The sequence below is a fragment of the Acanthopagrus latus genome, chromosome 4 (assembly GCF_904848185.1).
Source record: "Acanthopagrus latus isolate v.2019 chromosome 4, fAcaLat1.1, whole genome shotgun sequence".
NCBI lineage: Eukaryota > Metazoa > Chordata > Actinopteri > Spariformes > Sparidae > Acanthopagrus > Acanthopagrus latus.
In genome coordinates this window covers 23,171,721-23,199,480 of record NC_051042.1, presented here as the reverse complement: position 1 = coordinate 23,199,480, position 27,760 = coordinate 23,171,721, and the positions used below count along the sequence as shown (strand labels likewise).

The window sequence follows — 27,760 nt, the reverse complement described above, 5'->3', positions numbered from 1 at the left end:
ATCACTGAAGTTACCTAGTGCAGAAACAAGTGATGGGGGGGGAGAGTGGCTAAGACAGAGACACCATTCATCCTATTACAAGACACTGTACCATAAAACAATTTTAAATCTGTTATCTAGAAAGGTTATTATTTGTATATTTGAGTCTCATTCCCATCTCGTCATATACTGACACTACTTCTTACAAACCGGACCTTTAAAGGTAATCTTGCTTTAAATACAGATTAAACAGAACAATTAACGTGCATTAAATTCATTTGCTGTCATTTGAAAACAGCAAATTAATAAAACAATTCATGTTTTCCTTTTTTTTGCCTGAAGAAAAAAAACATTTACTTAAAACCTGAGGTGAGTCAGGCTCAAGGGACAAAAATACTCTGGTGGCAAAATGATCACAGTCGTATTAAAAACAGGAGAAATAATTATGTGCCGGACATGAGGGCCACCACATCAAATGTATTAATAGAAATACTAATTCTCAGCAGGATGGCAGCAGACAGAGTGAGATTAGAGGCACGCAGGGTATCGAGGACTCCTCACTAATGAGACTCGCTGATGAACTCCAGAGCAGCCCGGGACTAATTAAAATTTCTGGGTTGGTGTGGAAAGGGATGCACCGGGATCTGTAATGCTTGTGTGTACTCCTTATCATGTATGCACACTTATAAAACACATACACAGTTACATATTCACTACAAGTGGAGCAGCACAACCCTGTCTGCAGCAGGCTTTCCTAAAGTGTGAGTTTCCTGCAGAAAGTGTTGACAAAAGCAGAAAGTATACAGTGAGAATCGGGCAGCATCTCCCTCTGCAGAACTGTGCTCGGTGCACAGCAAAACGCCCGAGTAGATGAGAACAGGGAGAAAAGGAAAAAAAAAGAAAAAATATGTCAGGGAAGGAAGACAGAGAACTGCCTGCCGCAAGGACGGAGCACCTGATGTGAAGGACAACCAAATCACAGCCCACCTCTCTCTCTCCCTCTCCGCCTCTGCAGATCACTAGAGACACAAGACTAAAAGAGGGAAGAAGCAATGAAGGTCACATTAGCTGCTACACTGAAGCGCTGCCAATTCAACACTACCGGAATATCACGTCATAATGGAATAATTTCAGCTCGAGGAGCAGAGAGGTTTGTGTGTGAGGTTCGTGTTGGCGTTGGTGTTGTTCCCCTTAATAGTGATCTCTCGAATACCAGTTTTTGGGTTAAGGAACTTCCGTGGTACTCAACAAGCGAATATTCAAAGCTTTGATTGGGGCAGGCATGAAGGAATGAGTCAGACATTTCTCCATTCTCGGCTAAGATGGACGGCATGGTGCGGCAACATGTGTCTGTCAGTTTCATTAAAGGCAAAAGAAAATTCCATTCTATGGTATTGTTGTTTGTATTGTTATAATTATTGTAAAAAAAAGACATTTTCCCAAAAGGTTTGACATGTTTTGTCTTTTTGTATCCCAAGAGGTTAAATGAGGTCCTATCTCATGGTATTCACCTTTATATGACATAATACTAGCAATTTTGAAGTTTGCCTACATTTAGCTAAATAGATAAATAAATAAACAGATCACAAATGGAATATTGACCCAACAAATGAATATCCAAATAGCCAAATATCCTTGTCCATCCCAACATTATAGCCTCATATTTTCTTGCAGGCACACAGTCTCATAACAGTTTTCAAGCCAAATCATATCAAAGCTAAACTACATGTCATCATATCTACTGCTTCAACTAAACTCTACTGTAACAATGTGTGTGTCTGTGCCATATACAGCATTTTTAGAAGAGGAGATTCCAAACCCTTTCCTACGTGACATGATTCAACATCTAATTAGTTTGAGACAGTTTTAGAGACAGAAAGGCAATAGTTAACATGCTTCTCTCAGTCTGGCTTTAATATTGGCTTTCTGTTTTAAAGAAAAGGTCTCCACAGATCTCTTCAGTCTGGGTGACAAAGCCTCAGTTGTATGCAGGGACCAAATTTAACTCGTACTTTGCATATTTACCTCGTACTTTGCATATTTACCTCGTATTTTTCTCGTCTCAGCTTTAGAATACTTTTGCTTAGCACTTTACTTGCTGTTTTACTTTAATGGCGTCAGCTCTTTCAGAATATCAGCAGTTGGTAGACTCAGTTCATCAAACCTTTAAAACTTCCCTTTCTGTTGTTAAGGTTCTAATATTTTTCTATTCAGTCAGACAGTTTGTATTTATATTTATTAGTAAGTATTCTTAAGGTTGGAGGCTTTTCAGATTAAGGATGAAATACATCCTCTTCTTTCATTGTACATACTTGCCAATTTTATTAAAATGCCTAGACTGATTATGCAAAGTGCAATCATATCACAAAAAACTAATATAAATTCCAGGCTAAAACTTATCTTTACTGAAACAATAAATGTGTATCTAATACAATTTTTTAGAAGGAGAGAATGTGAACCCATTCCTGTACGACATTATTCAATACCTCATTAGTTTGAGCCAGCCTCAGTGACAGAAAGGCAGCAGTTGACATCTCTCTATCAGACTTTAATATTGGCTATCTGTTTTAAAGAAAATGGCAGTGCTATAGACAGAAAGGCACCTCTACAGTCTGTGTGACATGAAGTCTGTTGTGTGCAGGGACCAAATTCAACTTCCATGTGATTTTCAGTCAGATAAAAAAAAAACACAGCTATTTTCTCTTGCGTCATGAGGCGGTGTGTGTGATTTCCGCTCTTTCATTTCCTCCTCTGCTTTCAATCACACATTAAATCCTGTGTGAAACCGCTCGTGATCACACATACGTAGGATCGCTCTCTTTTCGCAGAAAACTGACCTGCTGACTCAAACACAACATGATTATTTAGTAAAAAGATTCCCAGTGTCTGCACAATATTTCTTCTCTGATGCAACACAGGAAGCTATGTATGTACAAGGGAACTGTAAGTATCCTGTTCTGTACAGTGTGTGCATTTTGCATTGCATTAAATATGCTCCTTAAACTATCCATTCGCTTGGTTTTCTCTTGTTTTGCACACTACCCACAAAACCATCACATATAAGAACTTAACTATTTTACACACCTTTACTGTGAACTTGAGCTTTTATTCACACTCCAGCTTCATGTGAGATGTTGCCAAAATGATGCAGGGATTGACCAAACAGACTGTACAATAACTCTTACAGATTAGGGCATTTTATGACATCAAGGGTGTGTTCACAGATTAACGGTGTTGTCATGCCATAATCCTTAAACTGGTGATAGAAACAGTCACAAGCAGTCATAAATGTTTCACAAATTGCAGTTCCGTAATCTGTAATGAAGATGCATTTGATGCTCAAAAAGTAAATCTTTTGACTTGCCCATAAAGGTCAAACATAGGGTCAGATTTGAATACACTTATCAAAACAATGTAGTAACAGGCAACTCAATCATAGCTCAAACACCTCTGGCAAACATGCACATTAGCTTGAGAACAGCGGCAGGTTCTGCTTCTTTTAGCTGCAGACACCTCAGTTCCTTTCCTCGCTCTAATCTGTATAGCCAATTATCTAAATGTTACTCACAGCTCTTTGTAAAGTCAAACACCAGCAAATATGTGTTCTTCCTACTTATGAGGAAATGATGGCTAACATTTGTGGCTTGGGTGTGTTCACAAACACACACAAAGCAACAGGGATTCTCAATCAGTCATCACTGTTGCAAATAACTTCCTGAAAGATGTTTACTAGAAAAGTAATTATCTTAATTTTAGTACTTCACTGTTCCATTTGTGGGAAGAAAGAAATAATTTCAGCCGCAACTAACTGAAATGAATCATGAGGCAACCTGATCAGTTTTATATGGAGTCATAGGAATATTTTTCCCTTATAGCGCCTTACATATCTTCATCTTACATATCTATCATTTCAAACACAGAAGGCAGTGATTATTACTTTAAATGACAGTTAATTTGAATATCAAACTGAACCTGAGATCAAAATCTTTATTTTCGGCAAACTTTTCTTTCCTTGTCCTTATTCACAGTAAACAGGAACAAGAAACAATGGGAGTAAAAATTTTTAGCTCAAAACTCATAATTCATCTTGAAAAGTTTTCCTACTTCTGGCAGGAGTTAAACAACAAACACTTCCATTTTATGTTTTGCAATTCTCATGTGAGGAGTCTTTTGAAAATTCTTTAATAGTCTGTGACAGAGCACAGAGCCCTGAAGTTGACAAACGGCATTTTCATTACAAATGAGTTTTGAAAAATGGGAAAATGGTGTCTGTCTATCTCACGCTACCCAGACCGATCCAATGCAGAACTACTGCTGACAACCAGACTGCTTTGGCTCATGTTTAGTTGGACAGTCCTGTATCTGTCCAACGAATAGATTCCCCACTCGGCTCATCTCACACACCCACTGCTTTGTCTTTCTTCATTATACAAGCATAGCATCTTACCTCTGAGGACAACCAGAAATCTTGTGGAAAACATCATTACATAAAGGAACGCTAGCTGCATTGTATTGTCTTGGTTAATATTTATGCTAAATCTTTTTTGTGTTATGCTTCTAACTGGCAATGAAAGACGAGACCACAGTATAACAAATTATACTTAAATTCAATGTATTTGAGCTACTTATTGCTTTGCTAGGTTTATCCTATTAATTTTCTACTTTTTACCAAACCAAACAGAAACACTAAGGCAAAGTGCCTGCAACAACAGAGAAACAACAGAATAAGACAGAAGACAGTAGTAGGCGTGGAGGGAGCGGACAGACCCAAAGCTTTAAATCTTCAATAGACCCTATTAACAGGGCTCTGTTAGCCAGTCTATGAGATCTGGCAGAGGTCCAGGTGCTTTTGTCAGTAATTAGACACTCTTCAAAGAGAGTTTACTGAGCCTTTTGTTCAGGCTTCATCTCGGCCAGTTAAAAAGCAGCGGGGACAGTCTCTGTAGGATTTCAAAATTCCTCCTATTAGGGCTATTTCTGCAATTTTTCTCCCTTTCATAACAACTGTGCAGCTGATGCAAATGGGAATCACATGTGCAATGATCTGCTGCCTCATACAAGCTTTGATCAGACTATTAATTATAGCACAGTTTCAAAATTGTGTTGGTGTTTACATATGAGAGAGTTTGGGAATAAAAACCCAAGGGGGATTTAGTTAAAATTGCAAGCTATTGCAGCATTTCCAAAAGTCTGACCTTATAAAACAAACAAATAAAGCAAAATCTTGCATCCAGTAGGTACCAACAAGCTGATTTGACCCCTCCTGAGCAGTTTCCACTTTGAGGTGCTGTGGGAAAAAAGGAATTCAACAACAGGAAATGGAGCCGCAGTGTTAAAGGAAATCCCAAAGAGGGAGGTGCACCGTTTCAAACATGTACGCAAACAAACCCAGCAAAAGCAGTTCTCTTCCCAGTATGCACCTGTACTGTATAGCTGCACAGCATGGCAGCATGGCCAGTGACAGGTTTCATAAAAACAGCATATATTGTGCTCCTGCAGTGACCATTTATATGGAGAATTACAAAAATCATGATAGTTGTCCTTGAGAGCCTCTATTTACTGAAATGACTGTAAACAATGTGGATGTAAACATGTTATTATAAATCCCAGAGAAAGAAGAAGGAGGAGGGGAAATGGGGGAAATCATTATCTTACAGTTCTCATGTACTGGTGGATTTCAGAAGGAGAAAATATAACACAAGACTGAGCGCAGATCAGGGAGGAAAGTAGAATTTCCACCTCGTGTTTGTATGCCGCCGTGAACAACTAAAGTTGCTGTTCCTGAGCTGTGTCATTGAAAAAACATATAAAATATCATCACTTCATCACGCTGTCCTACATGAAAAGCATGTATGACTGTGTTCTAATTATCATGTGATTTATTGAGTTATGGTTAAATATGTTTCGGAAGGTTACAGTGACCTTGGACCACCAGAATCTAATCAATTCAAGTAGACAGTTGGCCAAAGACGGGTAGACTGAAATCATAATTCATCTAGCCACGGGAATCACGGGAGCAGAGGCATAACAAAGAACTGGATTTAGTTGCAGAGTAGAGAAGCATGCGCCAATCACTGATCTATATTAGCTATAAGGAAGCCAGTGCCCACTCAAATTCATTGTTCATTGTACCCCATTGTGCTCTGGGTATGTCAGTGCCCGACTACACTCTGTTAAAACACTTAAAATGTTCTCCTAAAGCACAGAGTTGTCAGCCGGTGAACTTCGGAGGAACACAAATAAATACATAGCAGCAGCCAGAAGTTCCAATTAATCTTCACATTGACAGGTAGTGTCAGATGCAGGAAAGGCTGTGCAGGGTTTTTAAAAAGGGACTGTTTTGTCTTTGTTACTATGACATCTAACAGGTATACAGCTGCTCTGAAGTGATGCTGTCAACTGTGTACTTTCTATTTTACTGCAGATGGAGAGAGGCTGTCTGAACTGAGCGTAAACCCTCCTGTCATAACAACAACAGATTAACAATTCCCATGGCCATATTATAGAGAACAATAAGGGACATTACACAAAATGTTATGGGAAACCATAAAGTAAAGCTGTTATATGGAAACAGTGAAACAGTTATATGGCTAATCCACTGGAGAACAGAAATTCATTTGATGTTCATAATACACATGTTCACTTCTGTTACTGAATGTAGTTCTTTAGAGCTGTAACTCAAGCTGTTAATCAATTGATCAATTAGTCACTGAAATTGAAATGACAGCTCATGAAGTGGAGCAGGTCGTCCACTAATTGGGTTGGTTGTTCAATCCCTGGATAGGCCACCACCTTCCATGATAGCTCACTGCCGAAGGTGTGTGTTAATGGGTGAAAATTTAAAAATGTGATGTAATATAAGATGAAAAATCAAAAACGACTCAAAAAATTAATAATTTTAAGCATTACTTTATGAGTTTGCCTAAAATACTGAAGGGGGCAGGCAGACTGCCCAAGTAAAATCTATGTGGGGGAAACACTGACAAAAACAGACATCTAGTCATATTTTGGCAATTTAATGCAGAAATGTTCCAAATTATATCTTCAATTACTTTCCAGTTTTTGGACTGTTTGTTGGACAACATAAGACATTAGATAAGCCAGCTTTTGGCTGTGGGGGAATTATGATAAACAATTCGTAAACAGTTCTCTGATGTTAGAGGACAAACAACTTTCACTTTTAGAAACAAGTATGACATGGTTCATTTTACTTTGCTCATATCAACTTTAAAATACTTTTACTTAGATGCTGTTTACTTTGATGCTGTCAGCTAGTTACAGCAATAATTTCAGTAGTTAATTAGGAAGCCTAAAAAATGAAGTTTGCATGCCTTTCAAACTACCCCATCTGTCTTTAAGGTTTTTATATTCTATTCAGTCTTCATTTTTCATAAAACTATTTTAAAAGGTTGGAGGCTTGTCTGATTGAAGGCTCTTTAAAAAGCACTCATACATGCGCTTTCTCAGCTACACACTCCATTTTATTCCCACAGCTATGAATGTTAATTTCACACTCTTCCCCTTGTCCTTCCAGATTGTGTAGGACACATACTCATTGTCAAACTATCTCTTACAGAACTGTGAGAAAAACACAAAGTGAAATTTCAATTTGGATTAGAAGAGGAGGGGAAACCAGCTTCAACAATAGACAAGTGTCCTTATCGTGTGGCATCTCAGGTGAAAGGCAAACAGGCAGCGTAGGTAAGATATGAGGGCTGAGGGTTTGGCTCTTTGCCCTTTTAGCTTACTATTCCTCTTATTTTATCTGTAGAACATTTTTGAATTGCCTTGTGTCTGAATGCTGCTGACTGAACAAACTTTACCTTGCCTTTCCTTCATTTCGACTTTGCTTCTCTTCCTGTACTTCACATAACAGCTCATTTAACAGACAGACTGACTAAATCAATCAATAATTAACATCAATCAAATCAGTGCAAATAGTGAAATGACTTTGAAAGGATGAATCACAATTTTCCAATACATGGCTATAACATTAAAAAGATGTTCAGTTGGTTTAAAATATCACATGTGAACACAGAGGTTCATTTAGAGTTTCTAATAATGAAAAAAAATGAAGCATTGTATGCAGAAAACCCTTTTCAAAGTCAACACAAAGTACAACGTTTTATTGCATTTTTATTGTGACAATCATGCGATTAATATTTAGATTTACCAAATAACAGCAAGTGATTATGTGATGACGTTCATTAAACGGGGGGGAAAAAAAATACATGTAAATAGTGTTTTCAAGCTTTAAACAGTTTTTACTGAGTCAACCGCTGAATAATAAGCACTCTAAATACCTGATTCAGAACCATTTATCTCCAACATACCAGGAAAAGATCTTTGGCCAAATATCCGTGGATACACTAATGGAGACAGCACAACCACCACTCATGGATGACACTACAAATACAGCAACACACCTCACACACTCACACACACACACGCACACACACGCACACGCACACACACACACACACACACACACACACACACAAACTCAAAAACATCAAGAAACCTCCTTCACATTCATGAACACACAGTACATCAACTGTGGCCCCTGAAAAAAACCTTACCTTAGGATCTTTATCAAGACGAACTTGTGTACCCCTGTGATCTGACAGCGATCTCTTCATCACCCTACGATGCCGGAAGTGATAATAATCACCAAATACCTGGAAAGAAAAAGAGATATGATCAGTTATCACACAAAAGCCATTTCATTCTCTCTCTCTGTAATCTGATAATACCTGCACCTGTGGTAATGGATTCAATGAAGTATGAAATAACTCTCTTCATGCTACTTATAAATTAATAATTATTTTGTCTTCCATCAACCCCCGTTGTGGTTTACAGTACAATACAACACAAAACTGTGTGAATGATTAATTGTATTAAGTGTGGATACTGATCTCATGCTGCAATAAAAACGGACACTCATCCCATCCAGGCTAACTGATATGATCTGACAGAAACATGTATTCAGACAACTGACCTTCACACTGCCTGGACCAAAACATGTAATAAATACACAAAGAAAATGTATCATTTATGAATTTATTTAATTGAGACCACAGCAGTGTTAGCCACAGTCCTACCTCTGCACCGACTGACCAAAAGCAGCATAAAAGATGCATCATTTTATCTCTACTTACAGAAAGCCCTGTGTGAAACTTTTGATCAATGGATTGCCCTTTTCATTCTGCCATACTTCCTCTCAGGTGATACGAGTTTAACAAATCCTTCCCCATCATTGTGACTGCAAATCATCGTCCCTGCCAAGTGGGCCTAATGGGCTGAATTAGACAACAAAAGGTGTGCTCACAGTTGGAGAAGCTTAATTCCATTTTCATTCACCAACAAACCTCGCCAACTCCTGGTGCTACAACATTGTCTAACATATCTCCCTGTGAGTAAACCTCAAATGTAACCCATAATCCTCTGCTCAGTCCAGCTTTTACCTCAGTGCAATCAAGGTCATAATACTGAGCAGGGATTACTTTTACTTGAAAGAATATGGTGTGAGAGCCAGGTGTGCAGGATATGTTAAAAACATTCATGTTGCAGTTATTTGGACAGATATTGCAATGGCGATAGGATTCACTGTTAGTGGGAATTATCATCTTTAATTTTCACTGGAAAAACTTTTAAATCCTAATGATGTGATTTTTGAAGGGGTCTCTATTAAACACACATTTTCTAACATCTGGCGAACAAGGTTTGCAGGCCAGGACATCTTTTTATTGAAAAAGTGTTGCCTCTTATGATTTGGGTATTGCACTTGGCCATACTGCAATTTCGATGACATTCTAACAAACTGCAAAACCCATGCTCTGAATGAAAGCAGAGCAGTTTCAGAGGAAAGATAACTTGATGGTGTGAATCTACACAAGTACTTAAACAATCCTCTAATTAACTGATCATAGCTTTAATCAAGTAACACTATCAGTTTCTGATTAGAGTCTTTCAGATGGGTGGATCGTGGGTGTTTATAGGTTGACCTTAAAATGTTGGTTGCAGAAGTGAAACTGTGTTTAGAAGCTATCGTCTTCAAATGTCTGAAGGAGGTACTCAGGTGGTGTTAACAGCACAACATGCTCTGTAATTTGAATGAATGATTTCACTCTATGCAACACATCAGTAACATTGTCTGTATTCAAACTAATTTAAATTGCATCATCCCTATTTGATGAATTCAAATCAAATAAACTGCAAGAGAAAATGAAGACATGCTATTAGACTGAGAGACGTCAACAAATAAACCACAGCATAGAGATTTCATATGTGCACATAATTATGGGCAGCATAAAGATACAGTTGATGAAGAGAAAAATGGGAGAAAATAATTCTAATTTTCATCAAGAAAATGTTTTTTGTCCGAGCAAAGGTTCATGTAGAGCTAAGCTACTGCAGCGTGCACTGCAACTTTCCTCACTCTAAAAGAGTCACGGTTCAGTCCACCAACCTCCTCTGCTCCCATTTAATCACCGTAAACAGGCCGATTCCAGCCAGGCTTACACAAAAAGCCCTGGCACACAAAGCCAGTGGACAATAGGGAAGCAATAACCAAGAGGGAAGACACACATTACAGTGATACTCAGCTCAAAGGTGGAACCACAGCCACACGTCTGTGCACAAGTGTGCGTGTAGAGCCATTAAAGAACAAGAGCAAGGAGAAAATGCATGACATAAAGGGGATTCAAATTTTTTTTTTTTTTTTTAAAAACCTGACATCCAAAAGGCATTAGCTGAGGCGCTGGTCTCTTCCCTGAATAAGAGAAGGTAGTTTGTCCATTGTGCTCGCCCAGATAAGCGTCTGGGAGGTGGGACACTGATCACAGACATGAGAGGAGAGTGGCAGGATCCATTAAGTGGCTCTAAATAACACTATCACAGATGAAAAGTTATACTTCTAAACAAAGCCCTGATGGTTGACCCATCCGTTCAGCCAGTGTTTTCAGAGGCAACTTATAACAGTTCAAGCAAAAAGAAGCTATTTGTAATGCATCTCGCATTTCCGGGCCCATTTTGTTGACATGTGTTACATGGTGTTTTCTATTAGACGTGATGTCCCACAGACAACATAATGTGGTATCCGGGGAAGCAATAAAGCAGCTTGATTGATTTGTTTTAACAAAGGGAAATAAATCTACGATTTTGGTGTCAGGAAACTGGAATAAAAGAGTAACAACTTTTTCAAACACATCATTTCTGTGAGGAGTTAGATTATATAAAATCACTGCAGAAGACACAGACCTCATTATGTCAAAGAGCAGTAGCATCAACAGATTGTAAAGCAACCACACCACATGCTGGTCTTTTCTTTAACAGTGCCACTTTTACTTTTTGTCAGCTGGTCAATGCTTCTCTCTGTTAATCGAATCTTCAGCCATCTGATAAGCTCATAACCATCTGGAGGTTGTCAGCAGTAATGCTGGGTAATGTAGGAAATCACCATCTTAAACTTAGTGGAGAATAACTGCATATTACATACTGATGATGTTCAGCAACATCATTTCTCAAGGGTTCACATTTATTTTGAACTTGTCAAACAGTACATGATTACTTCCTAAAACTTCAAGGCAGACTAATTTCTACACAGAGATAGAGAAAAGGGACTTGAGCAGAGTTTGCATGGACAATTGTAAAAAGCAAGTAAGTCTGTTTGACAAAAAACATTTTGATGTCGTTTTCCTTTTTTCTCTTTGACTTTACTTTGACTAAAAACACATTTGTTGAAGACTATTTACCATTTTTTTCCCATCTGAGCCCTTTTGTCCAACACTCACCAACACAAAGTGGCATTCTTGAGGAAACCCATCCCTATTCTTGTACAACAGGTCCCAAATTACCTGTATGAGAAAGTTCTTTTCCAGCAGCATTTTTTTTATTAAGTACTAAAGTCATAAAAAATGCTCTTAGTCAGTTGATTTTTTTCATTCCATTGGCCATTGAGCCCCTCCACATAGCAAATCCCAATGTAATCCCTGCTTGTACATATGCATGAATGTATACATACAGGGACACAGGTCATCTCGCACTAAAAACTGCTCAACTGTTTCAAATATATGCACAAACCCACACGCTCATTTGACTAACAAAATTAAGTCCATTCCAGTCCAGCTAAATGTCTTTCCTGCTGCTCAATAATCATCTGGCAATCAGCAACAACACTTTAGAGTTTGTATTCCACCATTTAATCTCTGGACCATGTTGTTTCTATGGGGTACTTTAACTGCTTTCCACTTGGAAAAAAGGTCCATTTGCAACAAAGACATTTAGATGGAAAAATGATGTGGAAAAAAGAAGGACCCGGACTTTGAGTGACCATTACTGATGTGATAAGCCGAGCACTGATAGAGCAGAACAGGCTTAACTGGTGCACTCCAAGTGGCCTATTACTGAAGTGAGGCATTAATCCATCAACCTCATTAAAATGCACGGTGACAGACAGTGGAAAATTACTGTCTGCTGGATTGTTTGCATGTTTGCTCCCTTCCCGCCTGCCAAATTTACCTTGTGGGAAAGCATTTATCAAAAAAGGTCTGATGTCTCATCTCCTGTGACTGTTGACACAATTATGTTTTACAAAGAGCCAAACAATGTCTGGAGACAAAGTGGGAAATGGGTTTGAGGGCTGCAGTAACACGATATGAAACTGTTTTCCATGTGGAGCCGTGAATGTCAAAAACAAAGCCTGTGGATTTGGGTAATTCTGCATGAGGTGAGGCCTTTATTGCAGTTTCACTATGGACACATCAATCATGAATGATTTCCTCCCAGTTTAGACGTTTAGTTGCATTTGATTTAGGGGCATCAGGACCCAGAGCATTACCATATTTTGGCTGTGCATCAGCGGGTTCAGATAAATTGGGAAAATGAGACTTGGGCCTAAAATAGTCCAGTAACTTGTTTATATAATGAGCCTGGAGTCTAATTACTCAGTGTTGTGAATGGGTAGGACGGGGGCACGGAACGCCACAGTGGCAGCTGGACATAACCAACAGTGTCTTTTAAAGCAGGACAGAGCCGACGAAGCTGCCTCCACACACCTGAAAATGGGTTTGCACAGCTGGTCTGCCTTTCTGCCAAACTTCACTTTAGTCATTACATGCTCTCTACTCATTGTTCCCCCCTTTCATTATTTGTCCTGCAGCAGTCATTATGGCTCTCCTTGCTCATTAACCTTTAGTTTTATTTGGCATCTTTGTTATGCAAGTGCTTGATAAGATCCATAAGCTAAATCAACAGTTTTGGTAGCCTTTGCACTGCAGAAATGTACACAAAAAATGAAGGTGAAGTGCTGGCGAGTGCTGCAGAAAATGTTTCAGAATGAATCAGGAATAAACTATTACATTCGTGAAGTCTTATAAGGCAAACTCAGGCTTCCTTATTTATCAACACACACCGTCCGTTCTCAACAAGCCCCCAGCCACATTCCTTGAGTGTGTTTATACAGTAAATACAGATTATGATTCTTGGCACAATCCACCATTTACCTCCATTGTTCTGAAGAAGTCAGATTAGTTCATTTAATGGTGTTGACAAAAACAAGTGGATTAAAATGGGATTGTGCAATATGAGGTGTTTGGGTTGGGAAGTACCCCACAGACTTCAATATCTGCAGGGTGGAGGGGAAGCAAGAAGTTGACATTGTGATTAAGACGACCATTCGGGGCCTGAGTTCAAGCCTCAATAACATACAGTCCAGTTGCCTGAGGGTAGCAGCGCACATAAGGCATGTTTTTCTCTCTTCTGGGGATCATGTGATTATCAAGGCTTTACCACAAGACATTCTAAACCTGTAGGATTTTTCACCTTTTTAATTATCAGTACCTCAGTATGTGTCCTTACCCTTCTTCGATCTTGTTAATGTTGATAATAAATGTGTCTCCTTAAATCAAGTGCTTTTGTGCTCAGCTGTTTGCAGATGATTAGCTTTCACAATTCTGCAACCTTGCTATCAGTCACCCAGTCATAATTTTCGACGCAATCATGGCTCCCCAATCAAATAACCTTCCCCCCTCAGATTGAGACTGTAGAAAGACTGCAAAACCCTGGGACCTCTCTCTTCAGGCAGAACACCTTCAGTTCCACTTTGCCCTGTTCCTCTCAACCTTCCTCATGACTGCATTGAGAGACTAATAGCAGAAAATCAAAGAAAATTATCTCTTTTTAAATGAATAGGGACTCCAGAGTAGTTTCTAAACTGTCATTGTGTTCACTACAGGCACTTAATTGACCCAAATTCAAGGTGCATCCTTTGATAGAGGTTCTGCTTTTGTTGCCACTGTTCTCCACCAGCCTAGTGAATGAGTTCCTGAAGCTTAATTTCAACAATGCTCAGGAGATGATACTAATAATGTAATTTTCAGTTGCTCTCAGATGACAGATCGAACCACAACTAATGTTGAAGGAACTGACTCAGATAAGCACACCGTCAGGAAGTTCCTTGTTATGTATTTGATAGATACTGTATATTGTGTGCACAATGCTGTGGAGTGCATCAATAATCTAATTATATTTCCCAAGCACATAGGTTAGGGTTAGTGCTTTCTAAATCATATAACACTCCCCTTCCAAACAACGCATACAAATGATGAGTCTAATTACTGGGGCTACAGCATTGTCAATCATTTTGGTAATCAATTAATTATTTTGACTCCTCATTCAACTTGCGGCTCTGTTACTACCTCCTCCACTGGTGGATCAGAGGGGAAAGAATCTGTGCCCGCCATTTCGCCTGTGTAACTTCATACAGAAGCAGAGGCAGAAGAATGCTGCAAGATTCCCGCCTTGAATAGCCAGCTGATGTGAGGTGGGGTGAGGGTTAAGCATCTGCTTACTAGCTGTCGTATGTGATTAAATGGTGTTAACTGTTGGTAAAAAAAAAAAAAAAAAAAAAAAAAGGGTCCGTGCATTATTTCAGGGAAACATGATGTTTACTTGTTGTAATCACTCATGAGGCTTCAATGTTGGCAGACATTCCTACTGTGATGTGATGCAACACTGGCAAACCCCATGACATTTTTACTACTTATTAACTTGTAGTTCAGAGTAAATGTCAATGTTGTACCAAGACTAAGATAAATATTAAATAAATTCATGTTATCAAATAAATCACTGACTCTTGCTGCTAATCTTTATGGCGAACCTCTGAGGTCACAGTGTTATAGCAATAAATATTTTTCCTTCCCCTTATTTAATTACTAATAAAAAATAAGTAAACATGAACTTATCGTATGCTACATCCTCCTTGGGTCTCTGCATTTGCACAACATCTTGCCCACTGCAGCACACCTCAACTTTATGGAGTGGATGAGCATATAAAATACGTTTACAGCGTCATGGCAGACCTGCTGCAGGCCTGTTAGCTCGTGGTTCGATGAGAGCTGTCCTCAGATGACTAACTCTTCACAGCGAGGTCCTTATGGTGCTGCAAGGGTAAAGTCACATGAGACTGCATACATACACAGCTGCGTAGGCTTCATAACACCACAGCCCCAGTTGTACAATTCACACGGGCTATAACAATAAATTATAGACAAGTCAATACATTTGAGAAGTGCCCACGCAATCTGATCTATTGTTTCACACAAAGAACAGGGTGGTGACCCGATTAGACAGGTCATGGACATTCAGTAATGTTAATGGATATCCCCGCTTGAGCTATTCAATGTCCAATGATTCCTTACATATCCATCTTTGACTTAAGAAAAAACATACTGATGTGGTAAAATGAAAGAATAGCGATGACCCACAGGCCTATGATTGAATTCTCTCGTCCCTCTGCCAGACCAGAACTGTGTGAGATGTGAACTTTAGCCTCAGGTGGGGGTCAGGCATCATCTCAAAGAATTGGTCCATCCCAAGCAGAGCTACAATCAGCAGGTGTTGCGGTGAAAGGGTTTCTGACCAAGTCTTTCTGATCTCAGTCCAAGGGGTATTTTTCAAAATAACGTCTCAGAGCAGAGGCATGCTACTTTAGACAAGAGGCAACTGTGACCAGCGGGGAACTCTTCAGCATGTCAAAATAACTTCAGTTTACTCTCCTCAATGTCTTGCACAGCTCAGAGAAAAAAGTCTGGTGTGTTAAAGCTCATGTCAGGGGTTTCTCTGCAAGGGTCAGATCTGAATCATTTTTAGTTACTTTGCTTCAACACAACAAGCTTAGAAAGGTTTACATAGTCTTGGTCTTAGTGTTTATTCACTTTGAGACTAATGCACTCAAATTGTTTTTAATGAGCCAAGGCCATAAATCATCTAACATATAACTGATGTGCCTTCAGTGTCTCTTTAGAAAGAAAGACAGCCATCAGTTACGTGCTTCTTCAAAAATAATTGACATCATATTCATCCGACATGGAAGAATCAGTTACTCAGGTATCATATTCAATTTGGCGAATGTCTAATGAGTCAAGTGACTTTGAAAAGGGAATTTATCTTAACTGATGTGGCTTTCAAAGAATTAGTCTGAAGGTCTTGATAGTCATCATTTTTCATCTGATAGAGGAGGACCTTTTCCTCAAGTGCTTCCTGAATCTAAAGGTCAGACGCTGATGGTTTCGATGCACAACAGGCAATTGGAAATAGAAAAGGTAAAGTTGAGTTTTTCTTCAGCCCATGGTTGAGCTACAGCTTGAGTGTTACCTTACTTAATTCAGATGGCATGGGTGAAACTGCAACATTGGTCATCACTCTCCAAGTAACATTTTGCCTTCATTAATACCTAAAACTCTGTTCAATTCATTTTTCTTTAATTGTCTCCCATGCTGCTGCAGTGCTTCTGCACATTTTGAAAAACAACACTGCTAAATCAATACAGTACTCTTCAGAAACTATGTCTTAAGGCAAAACCTGTTCGGAGAATAACAGAAAATCTAAATCATGTGGTCTTTAAAAGTGGGTTGATGCAACATCCCGGCGTGGACCTTCACCCAACAGAGCCAGTCATATCCAGTGTTCTATGCTCAATATTCACAGACCTACATCAGTAATCAGCAAACTGACCAGAAAACTTCACACTCTGAGGTTGAGTATCTCACTCAATAGGATATTGGACTTCCCTAAACAGACCCCGGGCAGTTCAGCTTGGCAGTTGCACCTCCTCTAACTTGTGTTCAACACTGCATATCCCATTACTACAGAGGACACTACCACTATACTAGCAGTTCAAATAACACTGACTGTTCATATATTTTATTTATAAAATCACCTTTTTTTAAGTTGTTGTTAAACATGTTGATTACAACTATCCAATCTTAAACACATACATTTGTACATTTGTTAAATTCTTCACCAAACTGAGGCACTAATAATTATTTAGTAAGTAGCATCAGTATGTAAACAGAATTGAACTGAATTCAACTTTTTAAATTCTTACACATTTACTTAAAATTTGGTTTCTCAAGTTCAGAAAAAGAGTGCAGATAAATATCTGTAAAGTGCTATATGAGCACTTACATCATATCTCACCCTTCAAAGACTACAAAGAGCCTGAAACCCACTTATGCAATGACTCCGTTCACTGAGCCCTACTTTACAAGAAATTCCTGTGTCTTTACAGAGTTAAAAGCGGCTGGTGTGTTTGTCTTGTCTTAGCAAATCAACTGGTATTTTAGGATGTTATTCCTGAAGGGACGCTGAATTTCGTAAGTCGTGGACTCAAAGACAAGCTATCATTAACGACAGTCTGCTGTATGACTGGTCTCACAGGACGTCAAACGTGATGAATCTCTAATCACACAGAGATTGATCAGTGATTCTGTTGGTTGCAGAAACAACTTAACATGTTCAGTGTGCTGGAAAAAAAGGTTGACCTTATTAAAGTCATATTAACAGTTCAGAGATAATCTCTCCAAACACATCGTCAACACGCAGCTGCCTTGATGAGCTCATCCTCATTAGTGGAGGAATTCAACTGTATCCATCGCTAGTTACCCAGTCTGTGTGTGTGTGTGTGTGTGTGTGTGTGTGTGTGTGTGTGTGTGTGTGTGTGTGTGTGTGTGTGTTTGAATGAGTTTGAATGAGATGGAAGAAATTGAAGAGGGACAGGGAGGAAGCAGGATTTTATCACGAGGGAGGCAATTCTATCCTAGGAGCGCAAATGGTATGATTGCTTGTGACACCATGAGGGAATGCTAAATCTAATCTGTGTGTTGAATCTGTATCAACCAGTATGAGAAAACTGACCAACATAAGAAAAAAAGATATACTGTTTAAAATGTGGGATACTGGATAAACGTTTTTGCCCTCAAGGGTCATCTTACTGTTATTTGTTTCTACATCTTTCTCTGGATAGCTGGCCAAACTGTTTCATACTGTATATAGATTTTATTAGAAGAATCAAAATAATCTTTGTTTGATCACATATCATACAATGTATGCACATGTGGTGAAATCTCTGCATGTAGCGAACTGGCAAACGTCGCACAGAGAGGCCTTGCACCTAAACCAAGGACCTTCATGTTATGTGGCAAGAAGGTCAACCACTGCACCACTGTGTTGGCATGTAAAAAGGCAGTATGAATGGGGCTATAATGTGTTTGATATGAGGTGGGGTGAGGAGGACAGTTCTGCTACACCATCTGTCATATTTTATTAAATGTTAATTGCTGGCAAAAGGGTGCTTTGCATGATTTCAGGGAAATATGACCTTTACTTGTTTGTAACACTGGTGTAGCTATAATGTTGATCGACATTCGTCCTTCTATTTGGTGCAATGCTGGCAAACCCCATGAGAATTTTACCAATTATTAACTTGAAGACACAGAGTAAACGTCAATATTGTACCCACTAAGATAAATACTAAATAACATCACAATCTGTTTAAAGTGCACACTGGGAATCTTTTGACAGCAAAGTTGTACTTTGAATATCCAGGTTACCACAACCTTCATTGCTGAATCCAAAAAGGTAGTTGGCTTCATATTACAACAACTAATCCATTACTCTTCAGAGGATAATCTTATTATCATATCCAGTTAGCTGAGTTTAGCCCAAAGACTGAAATGGGGAGACAGCTAGGCTGGCTCTGTCTAAAGAAAACAAATGCACCCAAAAGATTGTATTGCATCTTGATTTGTTAATCCATAAAACTGAATTTTAAATTAACAAATTGTGGTATTATTGTTCTTACGGGTTATTAGCAGTCATTTCCTAGGTGTCATTATATCACATGTTTCACATGAGGCTTCAGAGTGTTAATATTTACAACTAGCATGGCAAACAACTCACACATATATGTTCCTTTTTTCAAATTCAGTAAATGTTTCAAATTATGATGCACAGTAATCACAGTTTGTTCAATGACATTTTCAAGGAATTTTAACACCTGTTAAATGTTGGGTGTTGATGCTTAAATTTAAAAAACAACTCCTGGAAAGCACATATTTAATGAACATAGTATATCCAAGGATTGGGTTTGCCTGGAAGTTATTTTTTGCTCCACGCAGGAAGACGTTAAGAGTGACAGTGATGAAGGAGACGGGGACGATTTACCGTGAAGTCCTTGGCATTTCAACTAACGTAGTTTGCCTCTCAGCCCCAAGGGCCCCCCTGCCAGGAGTGCTGGAATAAAACGTCATTATATAAGTTGACATGAAAGCACGATGTATAAAATCCTGGGCTGGACAGAATTAATGTGCACTGATGAATAACCATGAGCAGTGATATTAATACAGCACTGAGTCTCCAAATGCGAGCAGAGCCACAGAATATGGAGGCGAATTAAATGATGAGGCTGAAATTTGGGGGCCTTATCACTTGGTTTTTGTTTTTCATTTTAAAAATGGATCCCTTGAGAGGTGTCAAGCACAGTGACTGAGATTTTTAAGGTTAGTTCACAAAGTATACACAGGGTCTTCTCCTTCATGGTGAGTCTGACATCCGATTCTGAAGCTTCTCTATAAAGTTGACATTAAATCTGTTGAAGGACTGTAAATGGAAAGAGCGCAAGGACGTGTGAGCCAAAGCGTCTTTATTTCTAAACTAACATCTCATTAATAACCTGTTGCGATTTTCTTCACCATATCTCTCTCCAGACACACTTACACAAAATGAAGATGGTGCAAAAGGTGATTGCCAGTGGGACAGGGGCTAATAAGATTTAACTCTGGCGTCTAATTTTATCTCTCTTCTTTTCTCTCAGAGCACTGATAGAGCACTGCTGCTGGACAGAAATACCAAACAAGTTCCTCCGACCCCAAATGAAGGACCACAGGGGCCATTTGAGGAAGCTGCACTCTCTCAATCTACCTAACAACTCTCCATCTAAAAACATTTCCATTAACTGCCCTCTCCCTCCACAGAGGAATGGGCACTTCTGTCTCTGCCCCCCACCACAGGTAGCCAACCATTTTGCACTTCAATTTAATGGACTGTCACGAGGGTCTCCCTAAGGTGCACAGCAGTGGCAGCAGAAAAAGGACATCCTGCCTCTGCACTTGCAGGTGAAGGACTTTCTCTTTTTAATGGAAACTGGTTTCAGTAAAGATAAAAAAGAAATACTTGAATTATCTTTGGCATTTCCGATAAATAAAAAGAAAGATCAAATGGATCAAGATAATATTTACCTGTCGAGGAATATTTCAGATGGTCAACAAGTCCATTAAACATTGCTTTCCTTGCTAATCACTTTCCCAGATATTGTTTAATCTTATAAATCAAACTGTGTTCAGTTTTTGTGTTCTCACTTTTAGTCACTTGTCAATAAGTTTAAAAGTCTGTTTAATCATTAGGACAATTAGTAATTGGGAACATCCCTATTCTTCCTCCTAATTGATGCTTTGGCTTTCAATGTGTCCTGCTGTAAACCACTAACATGAAATTGAGCCACTACCTCATCCCGCTGCTGCCAGCGCCCGAGGCTACAATACATTACGGCCTGTGATCCCCCTCACTCTACAAAAAGCCTCCAACTCATTGTACTCCTCCTCTCTTCACTGTAGGTGAAGTGGGGTGAAAGAAAGACGGATCACAAAACAAGATCCGCCGCACAGATGGAAGAGGGGAGGCCCTCCAAGATTGTTTGTTACCGTTGTTTCCATGGAGACCAGTTGAGGTTCAGTTTTGACAATGTGGTATGTTGTAAGAAGCAAGAGATTGTGATAAACTATTTTGTTGAGTCAGAAAAGAAAAAGATTTTACCATAAAACTGGTGATTTATGCAAGAGATTATCCCAAGTAAGGCAAAACAAACGTCTTATATCCTGTGTTCTTTTACAGTATCACAAGCCTTTTCAAAACATGACCCCAACCAGACACAACTGATGTGTTAAGGAATGCATACACGCACCTCTACTTGCATGATAATGGAAAAATTGTGGAGCACATCTTTCTGGCTGAAATGGCCGAGTGTCTCATCAGTCATTACTTATCTGTGCTGCCATTGTCTTGCTCGAGGGAAGACTACAAGCTGGAGCTTTCTGCTTCTATAATGTTATCGCCAAGCTCTTAATTTGGACAAAATCCTCTAGCTGCTTCCTCTCCAGACTTAATGGTCAATTTGATCCAATAATGAGTAACTGGTGCCTTATAGGCCACTAGACACACACAGCCAGACAGACAGACAGACAGACAGACACACACACACGCACACACGTTTTCTCCTCATCCTGCTCAAATCTGTCCCAACACCATTTTCACAGATAAATGTGCAGCAGTAGGTGAGAAATGGATGTCACCAAAAAATTATCCGGTGATCATTCACACATAAAAAAAGGACTGAAATAACCGAACAGAAAACATTTTGTGAATTGAAAAGATTTTTCTACAGAACTCCCTAATAGGTAGCTTTTTGAGAGGGGAGGGTAGTCTGCGCAGTTAAAGACCTCATCAGGGTGCATAAACGCACATTACAGGCACACCCTTTTTCCAGCCACCTCGTAGAGATTACAGCATCAAAGTTCCCCGTAGATTAACTGAATCACAACTGTGAACATTACCAGGAAACCACCATGGACTGAGATTTCTAAAAACACTTTCGATATTTATCTGTAAGAAGGAAATAAAAGGGCATCCTGTTAGTAAAGGATCATTTCCCTGAATATCTCATCTTTGAGGTAGGCGTTACAGGAAACGCCTATTACATACTGGTCTTATCTAGCACATAATGGCTGGCTGCTCTGAATCTGATAAAGAGTTTGTAGAATCTCTAGAAGACATTTTGATCTCAAATGTGACTTAACAGGTTGATGCTGGTTTCTGCTTACCCATTTTCATTGCGTAACACAACACTAGTGTGTAAGTTTAGTAGTGACAGAAAAAAGCTGACAAAAGAATGGAAGGATGTTGGGATTTTTGGAAAGTAGAAAATGGGTCACACGTGGGTCACACTGAATGTGTAAATTAGGAACTCAGCTTTTAAGTCTAAAGGGTCAAGCCCATGCATGAGTGCCTTAAACTTGCATTTTTTTCTAGTGGACAGCAGGGGGCAATTCTCCTGGTTTCAAAAAGAAATGTGATTGTATGTAAGCTTCTGAGAAAATGACCCCTCAACTTAATTGATTTTTTAGCTCTGTAAACAGTTTCCGAATTATCTTATGGTTTGAATCAATAATGTAAAGTATCCCTGAATGCAACATAATGTTCATTTTGCAAATGGGGTCCAGTTTAGAATAAAATAGACAATAAAGTAGGGTATATCTTAATACGTGGCTACGTTGTGATTGATAAGTAGCTCCTGTGAGGTGCTCTCAGGTTCTCAGTCATATCCAGTCTCTATTATTCCCAGGTTCAATCTCTTATATAAATAATGGCAAACTGTAGGCTCCAGAATAGTATTCCACAACCCAATGGGCAATATCTCAGTGGGTTTACACTTTATGGGTCCCACCACAATATTCTATGGATGTTTTGGTAGCATAGGTTTTTGGTCTCTCAAAAACCTTTCAACACACCAGTAAAAATTGGGAAGACAAAGACAGTCAGCAAGTAAACATGGACATAAACGACTCCGACTCTTAAAAAATATCAGCTTTGTCAACGATTTGTAAATGCATTCCACATGTTTATCAGACCTCAAGGATACACACAACAACTTGTTTTGTGAGGGACACTCAATGTAAAACTGAAACTTTTGTTCACAGGAAACCTCCCAAGTGAATTGTTGAGTTACTATTTACAAAATGAAGGCTTTAATTAAATCAAGTTAATGAAACATAAGGTGCAGTGTGTCCTTGCAGCTCGAATCATGGCTGCGTGGTGTATTATGCAACTAATGCCCTGAGAATAATGAGCAAACGTTAATCTGCATGGTGCTCCTACATTTACAATGAACCTGAGTGAAAATACTGTCAACAGCAATTAGGTAAAACTGAAATTAGCTGAAAACAGAGTATATTTGAGTGAAATGGAATTTCAATGGGTCATCATAGTTTATTTTACTTTCATTCTTTAATCTCATGAAAGCAAATCAACTAAGAAGTCACACAAGAATTACGTCCAGCTGCAGCCACTGCCACCGCACACGCTGAAACACTTAGTTCCCCCGATCTTAAATTGATGTGTTCATTTATGTGGGTGAATGTCGATCAACAAAAATTATTCATAATTTCCATTCCCTGGGCAGCATGAACAAATGAGCTCTTCCAACCAAATAATTCAGCAATCGGGGGTTGATATTGAATGCAGTTACAACATAGAATTATTCATAGTAAACAGCAGCGAGGAGCAAAACAACTCGGGTCTCATCTACATTATGGGAATGAAAAGCAGTCACTGCCTTGTCAAGGAACATTACACTCATATGACATGGCTGCCTTTATTTCAGCTCCCTTTCAGATAAAGCTACGCTGGGTCCTGCACAGAACTGATATCAATCAGACGCCCACACCAGACAGTGGAAAGTGTATAGACAGTGTAGTGCTTTGCATATAATATGTTATCCTGGCACAGGAGACGTCAACAAAACAAGTCCTACATCAATACAGTTTACATAACATAACGTGGAGTGGTGAGAGAGCTGTGCGTGCAAGATGAATTGCCAAAAAAGGAATAAAGAGCTCGGTTTCCATCTAGCTCAATTGGCCAATTCTCGCGTTGGACCACAGGCCCTTTCAAGATGAAGTGTGCACCTCTGAACTGAGCTGTGTCTTGTTGGTGTGTGTTTCAGTCCCAAAATCTTTGTAGCCAGATGCTTTTGGGGAGATTGAAGTTCTCATAAAAGTGATAATGAGTTCTTACTGTTTGGAAGGCAGCTCTGTGCTTGACCTGATTTGATCAATTAAAATGCACAGATGTTCATTGTCCCAGCTGTTTCATTATCACAGCACAGTTTGGATGCTGTTGTCACAGTGTGAGTTTTGAAGCTCCCCTATACAACACTCTCCCACCTGACAAGCATACTAAACTTCAGCAGCTCCAACCGTCCTCCGTGCTCATGTACTTTTCTTCAATAACCAAAGTCTGGCTGTTAGATATTGTGCCGTACGAACCTTGGAAGGACAGAACAACTCAAAGTAACACAGTGAAGAAAAGCCTCAAGTGTGTTTGGCACACTCTCAAAATGGGATACTAGGAAAAGATGGCTAGCCATGAAACAGTAAGGTATGGCAGAGACAACTGCATCGCTGGATTGGTCCTCACAGAAACAGGATGTGCTTCGAGTACGCAGACCGAGCATTTCTCCATCCCCACCTCCTCCTCAATCTCACTCACAGCGGGCAAGAGTGAAAACAGACCCACACAAAACACAAAGGCTGGGTACTGGCCGTGACCTGACAGCACCATCAATTCATCCTGTGGACACTTTATTTTTTTCCCAGAGGGAGTTTTGACTGTCACAGTGTCGTCATAGTAACTTACAAATAAAACTCATGTCAAAATCTCAAACTCAACTGCCCCCACTGTGTAAATATCATGACACTGTGTCATAATGCACTGCTAGATTACAATACCGTACATTTCAGTGAACACGACAGAAAGTGAAACCATCCTACACACTTGTGAGAGCTACACTGTAGGCTACACCAGAACAAGCCTACGCTTCAAAAAAACAGTCCTGAGGTGGCGCCCACATGAAAACGTTTAATGAATCTGTTAGTGATTCAGCTTAAATTGTATACACTTAATTTCTTTTGCAATCATATCTTAAAGTTCTAAGTATTTTTTCATGTTGAATCCGACGTAAGGTGAATGCAAAGTTACTAGTAATCATTGCTGCCAGATGTAGTTGAGTAAAAAAAACACAATGGTTTTCCCTGAAATGTACTTAAGTGATGTTCTACAAATGCCCAAAGTGACACATACCGGAATGTATCCACCTACACACAAGAAAACTAAAAACAGATATTTGGTCACCAAAGTGACTGGCAGTTCACTCACTGGAACCTTTGTGATGTTGACACAAACCTTTTTCCCGTTCTTTGTCCTCTCTGTGTGCCCCATTTCCCAATAAGTGTATGGGTGATTGTGTGTCTGTGCCTATGGTGGCATTTCAGGTCACTCTACTCCACAGACAGGAACATTCCTTTCTCTTCAAGTGTCCAGTTTGGTCTGAAGCTCTATACACTCCAGACCGTGACCAGCTGACCACCACAAATGCTGGACTCAGCACTCTGACCGTTAAAACCGCACTGTTGTACGATGGCTTGGATAATGACAGGAAGGCTGGCCGCAAACCATTTCCTAGAACCCAACAGGGGCATCAACATGATACTCTGTTGCTTAAAAGATTGTTAAACTGTCCCTTCAATGTGTCATTTATGGGACGACATGTAGATATTCATAATCACATCTGATCATTTGTAATATATATCTTGAGATAATTATAATGTTTCAATCACTGTTGTGAAATGAGCAAACGCACTGTAAGTTTCCTCTTCATTTCTCTCCTGGTGTGTAATTGTGACTGTGAATAAAACAATGCCAGTTTCCTGTAACCCAAAGGAACAAGTCACATCAGCCTGTGGGGTTACTGGAAGCTGGAACAGCAAGAAAAAAGGAGTACAGTCCCAAAATAGAGGTAGAAGCCGACCTGGTGCCAAAATAAGGATAATAAATGGTTTCAGGCTGTGTTGTGTGTATGTGGGGGGAAGACAGTGGGGGAGAGAGAGATTCTTTCATAAACAGCTAGTATTATAGGTCTGGGAAGCAGTGGGAGGCTGTTTTCTGTGGACTAAACACTGAACCCACTTGTTGGGAAGAGCCTCGCTCAGCACAGGACTCAGCTTTTTCCGACACATATAATTGCAGCTCTCCTGGTTTACTTTGTGTAATAGAAGTCAAGGAACGGCAGCACTAGACTACCAGGGAAACCTGCAAGTATCTCCACCGAGGGGACCGACAGCTAAATTTGCCTGGACTGCAGCCCTGGGAATGAGAACGAGTCACTGAGGCTCACCAACTATAGCCACCACAGTATCCTGTCCAAAACATTGATAACATTCCCTGAGCCGAGGCAACCTCCAGAGACACAGATGCAAGCAGATGGACACTTCTCACAAAACAACCTCTTCACATTTTCCTGTGTAGTTGGTTTCCTGTGTATCATGGTGAATATGACAGGAAGAATCTGGGCAATTAGGGACTGTGAAAGCCCAGTTTGACATCAGCTCCAGTACGTGTTCAGTATGTAATAACATCATGATGCATGGACTCCGCTGCAGTTTAAACTGAAGCAATAAAGCCAGCATTTCCTGACAAATGGGAGCAGATTGTAAAAGACTGTAATGTAAAAGGGTTCTCATTTCTAAAACGTATGCATGTTCATAATTCAGTGAAATCACATGCAGCTGAAGGAGTTAGAGAGGCTCTGAAAGGTACTCCAACGAACTAAATGAGTGCAAGGCAATGATTGATCACGTCAGTGTGATTGCGTGGTAATACTGTCATTATATTATCTTAAAGTGAAACTCTCGCCAAAATGCAACCTAGCTTTTTTTTGTGAATGTATATGAGTCAAACCTTTGTATAAAAGCATAATTACGACAAAAGAGGCACTTTTAAGATTTACCGTATTTTCATTTTCGAGTCAAAACATTTTTAATGGGAGTGCTAGGGGCAAATTTGTGATAGCATCAAAATCACTATTTTCAAAACATCAAGAAGGCTTGACACAACATAAAACTTTGTTCATAGTATCTCCAGGCTCTCTACACATGAACACAAGTATTGAGAACATTTTGTGTATACAGGGTTTGCTAAAAAGAAAGTTTTTGAACAACTCACCATAGCAGGAGCTTCTTCCACTAGCCATATCGAGAAGTATCGATCGCGAATGCGACGTAACATGGAGGACAGTTAAGGTGGACCACTACTGTCTCCCGGCAACAACTATCCATGTGATATCTCACGTGACTTTGCCAGCGTTTGATTTTAGTATTGTTTCATATATGAGGCTCCTTTTTCAACTTCAAGGTCAATATAGTTTTTCTCTATTATCCATGCATTGGATGGAACTAAGCTTTAGGAGCGTTCCACCTTAACTCTCCTCCATGTTACATCGCATTCGGGAATCGACACTTCTCACTGACAGGACGGCGGAGAGTGGAGGAAACATTTGCTAATGTGAGTTGTCCAAAAACTCTCTTTTTAGTAAACTGTGTGTACACAAACAATATTTTCAATGCTTGTGTTCATGTGTAGAGACCCTGGTGATACAACGAGCATACAAGTTTCATGTTGTGTCGAGCCTTCTTAGTGTTTTAAAAATAGCGATGTGATGCTATCGCTAATTTGCCCTTAGCACTCCCATTTAAAATGAGTTTGACCCAAAAACGAAAATACAGTAAATCTTAAAAGTACCTTTTTCATGTTGGTTTTAGTCTTTATCAAGGGA

General features: G+C 39.5%; 1 protein-coding gene across 4 annotated transcripts in view; it reads right to left on the bottom strand.

Moving 5' to 3' along the window:
• furina (furin (paired basic amino acid cleaving enzyme) a) overlaps positions 1–27,760 on the bottom strand; it is a 90,814-nt gene that overhangs the window by 36,894 nt on the left and 26,160 nt on the right. For all 4 annotated transcript variants that reach the window (XM_037094831.1, XM_037094832.1, XM_037094833.1 and 1 more), the window contains exon 3: positions 8,559–8,657. In XM_037094831.1, the coding sequence (XP_036950726.1) occupies positions 8,559–8,657 (99 nt within the window). The remainder of the gene's footprint in view (positions 1–8,558; positions 8,658–27,760) is intronic.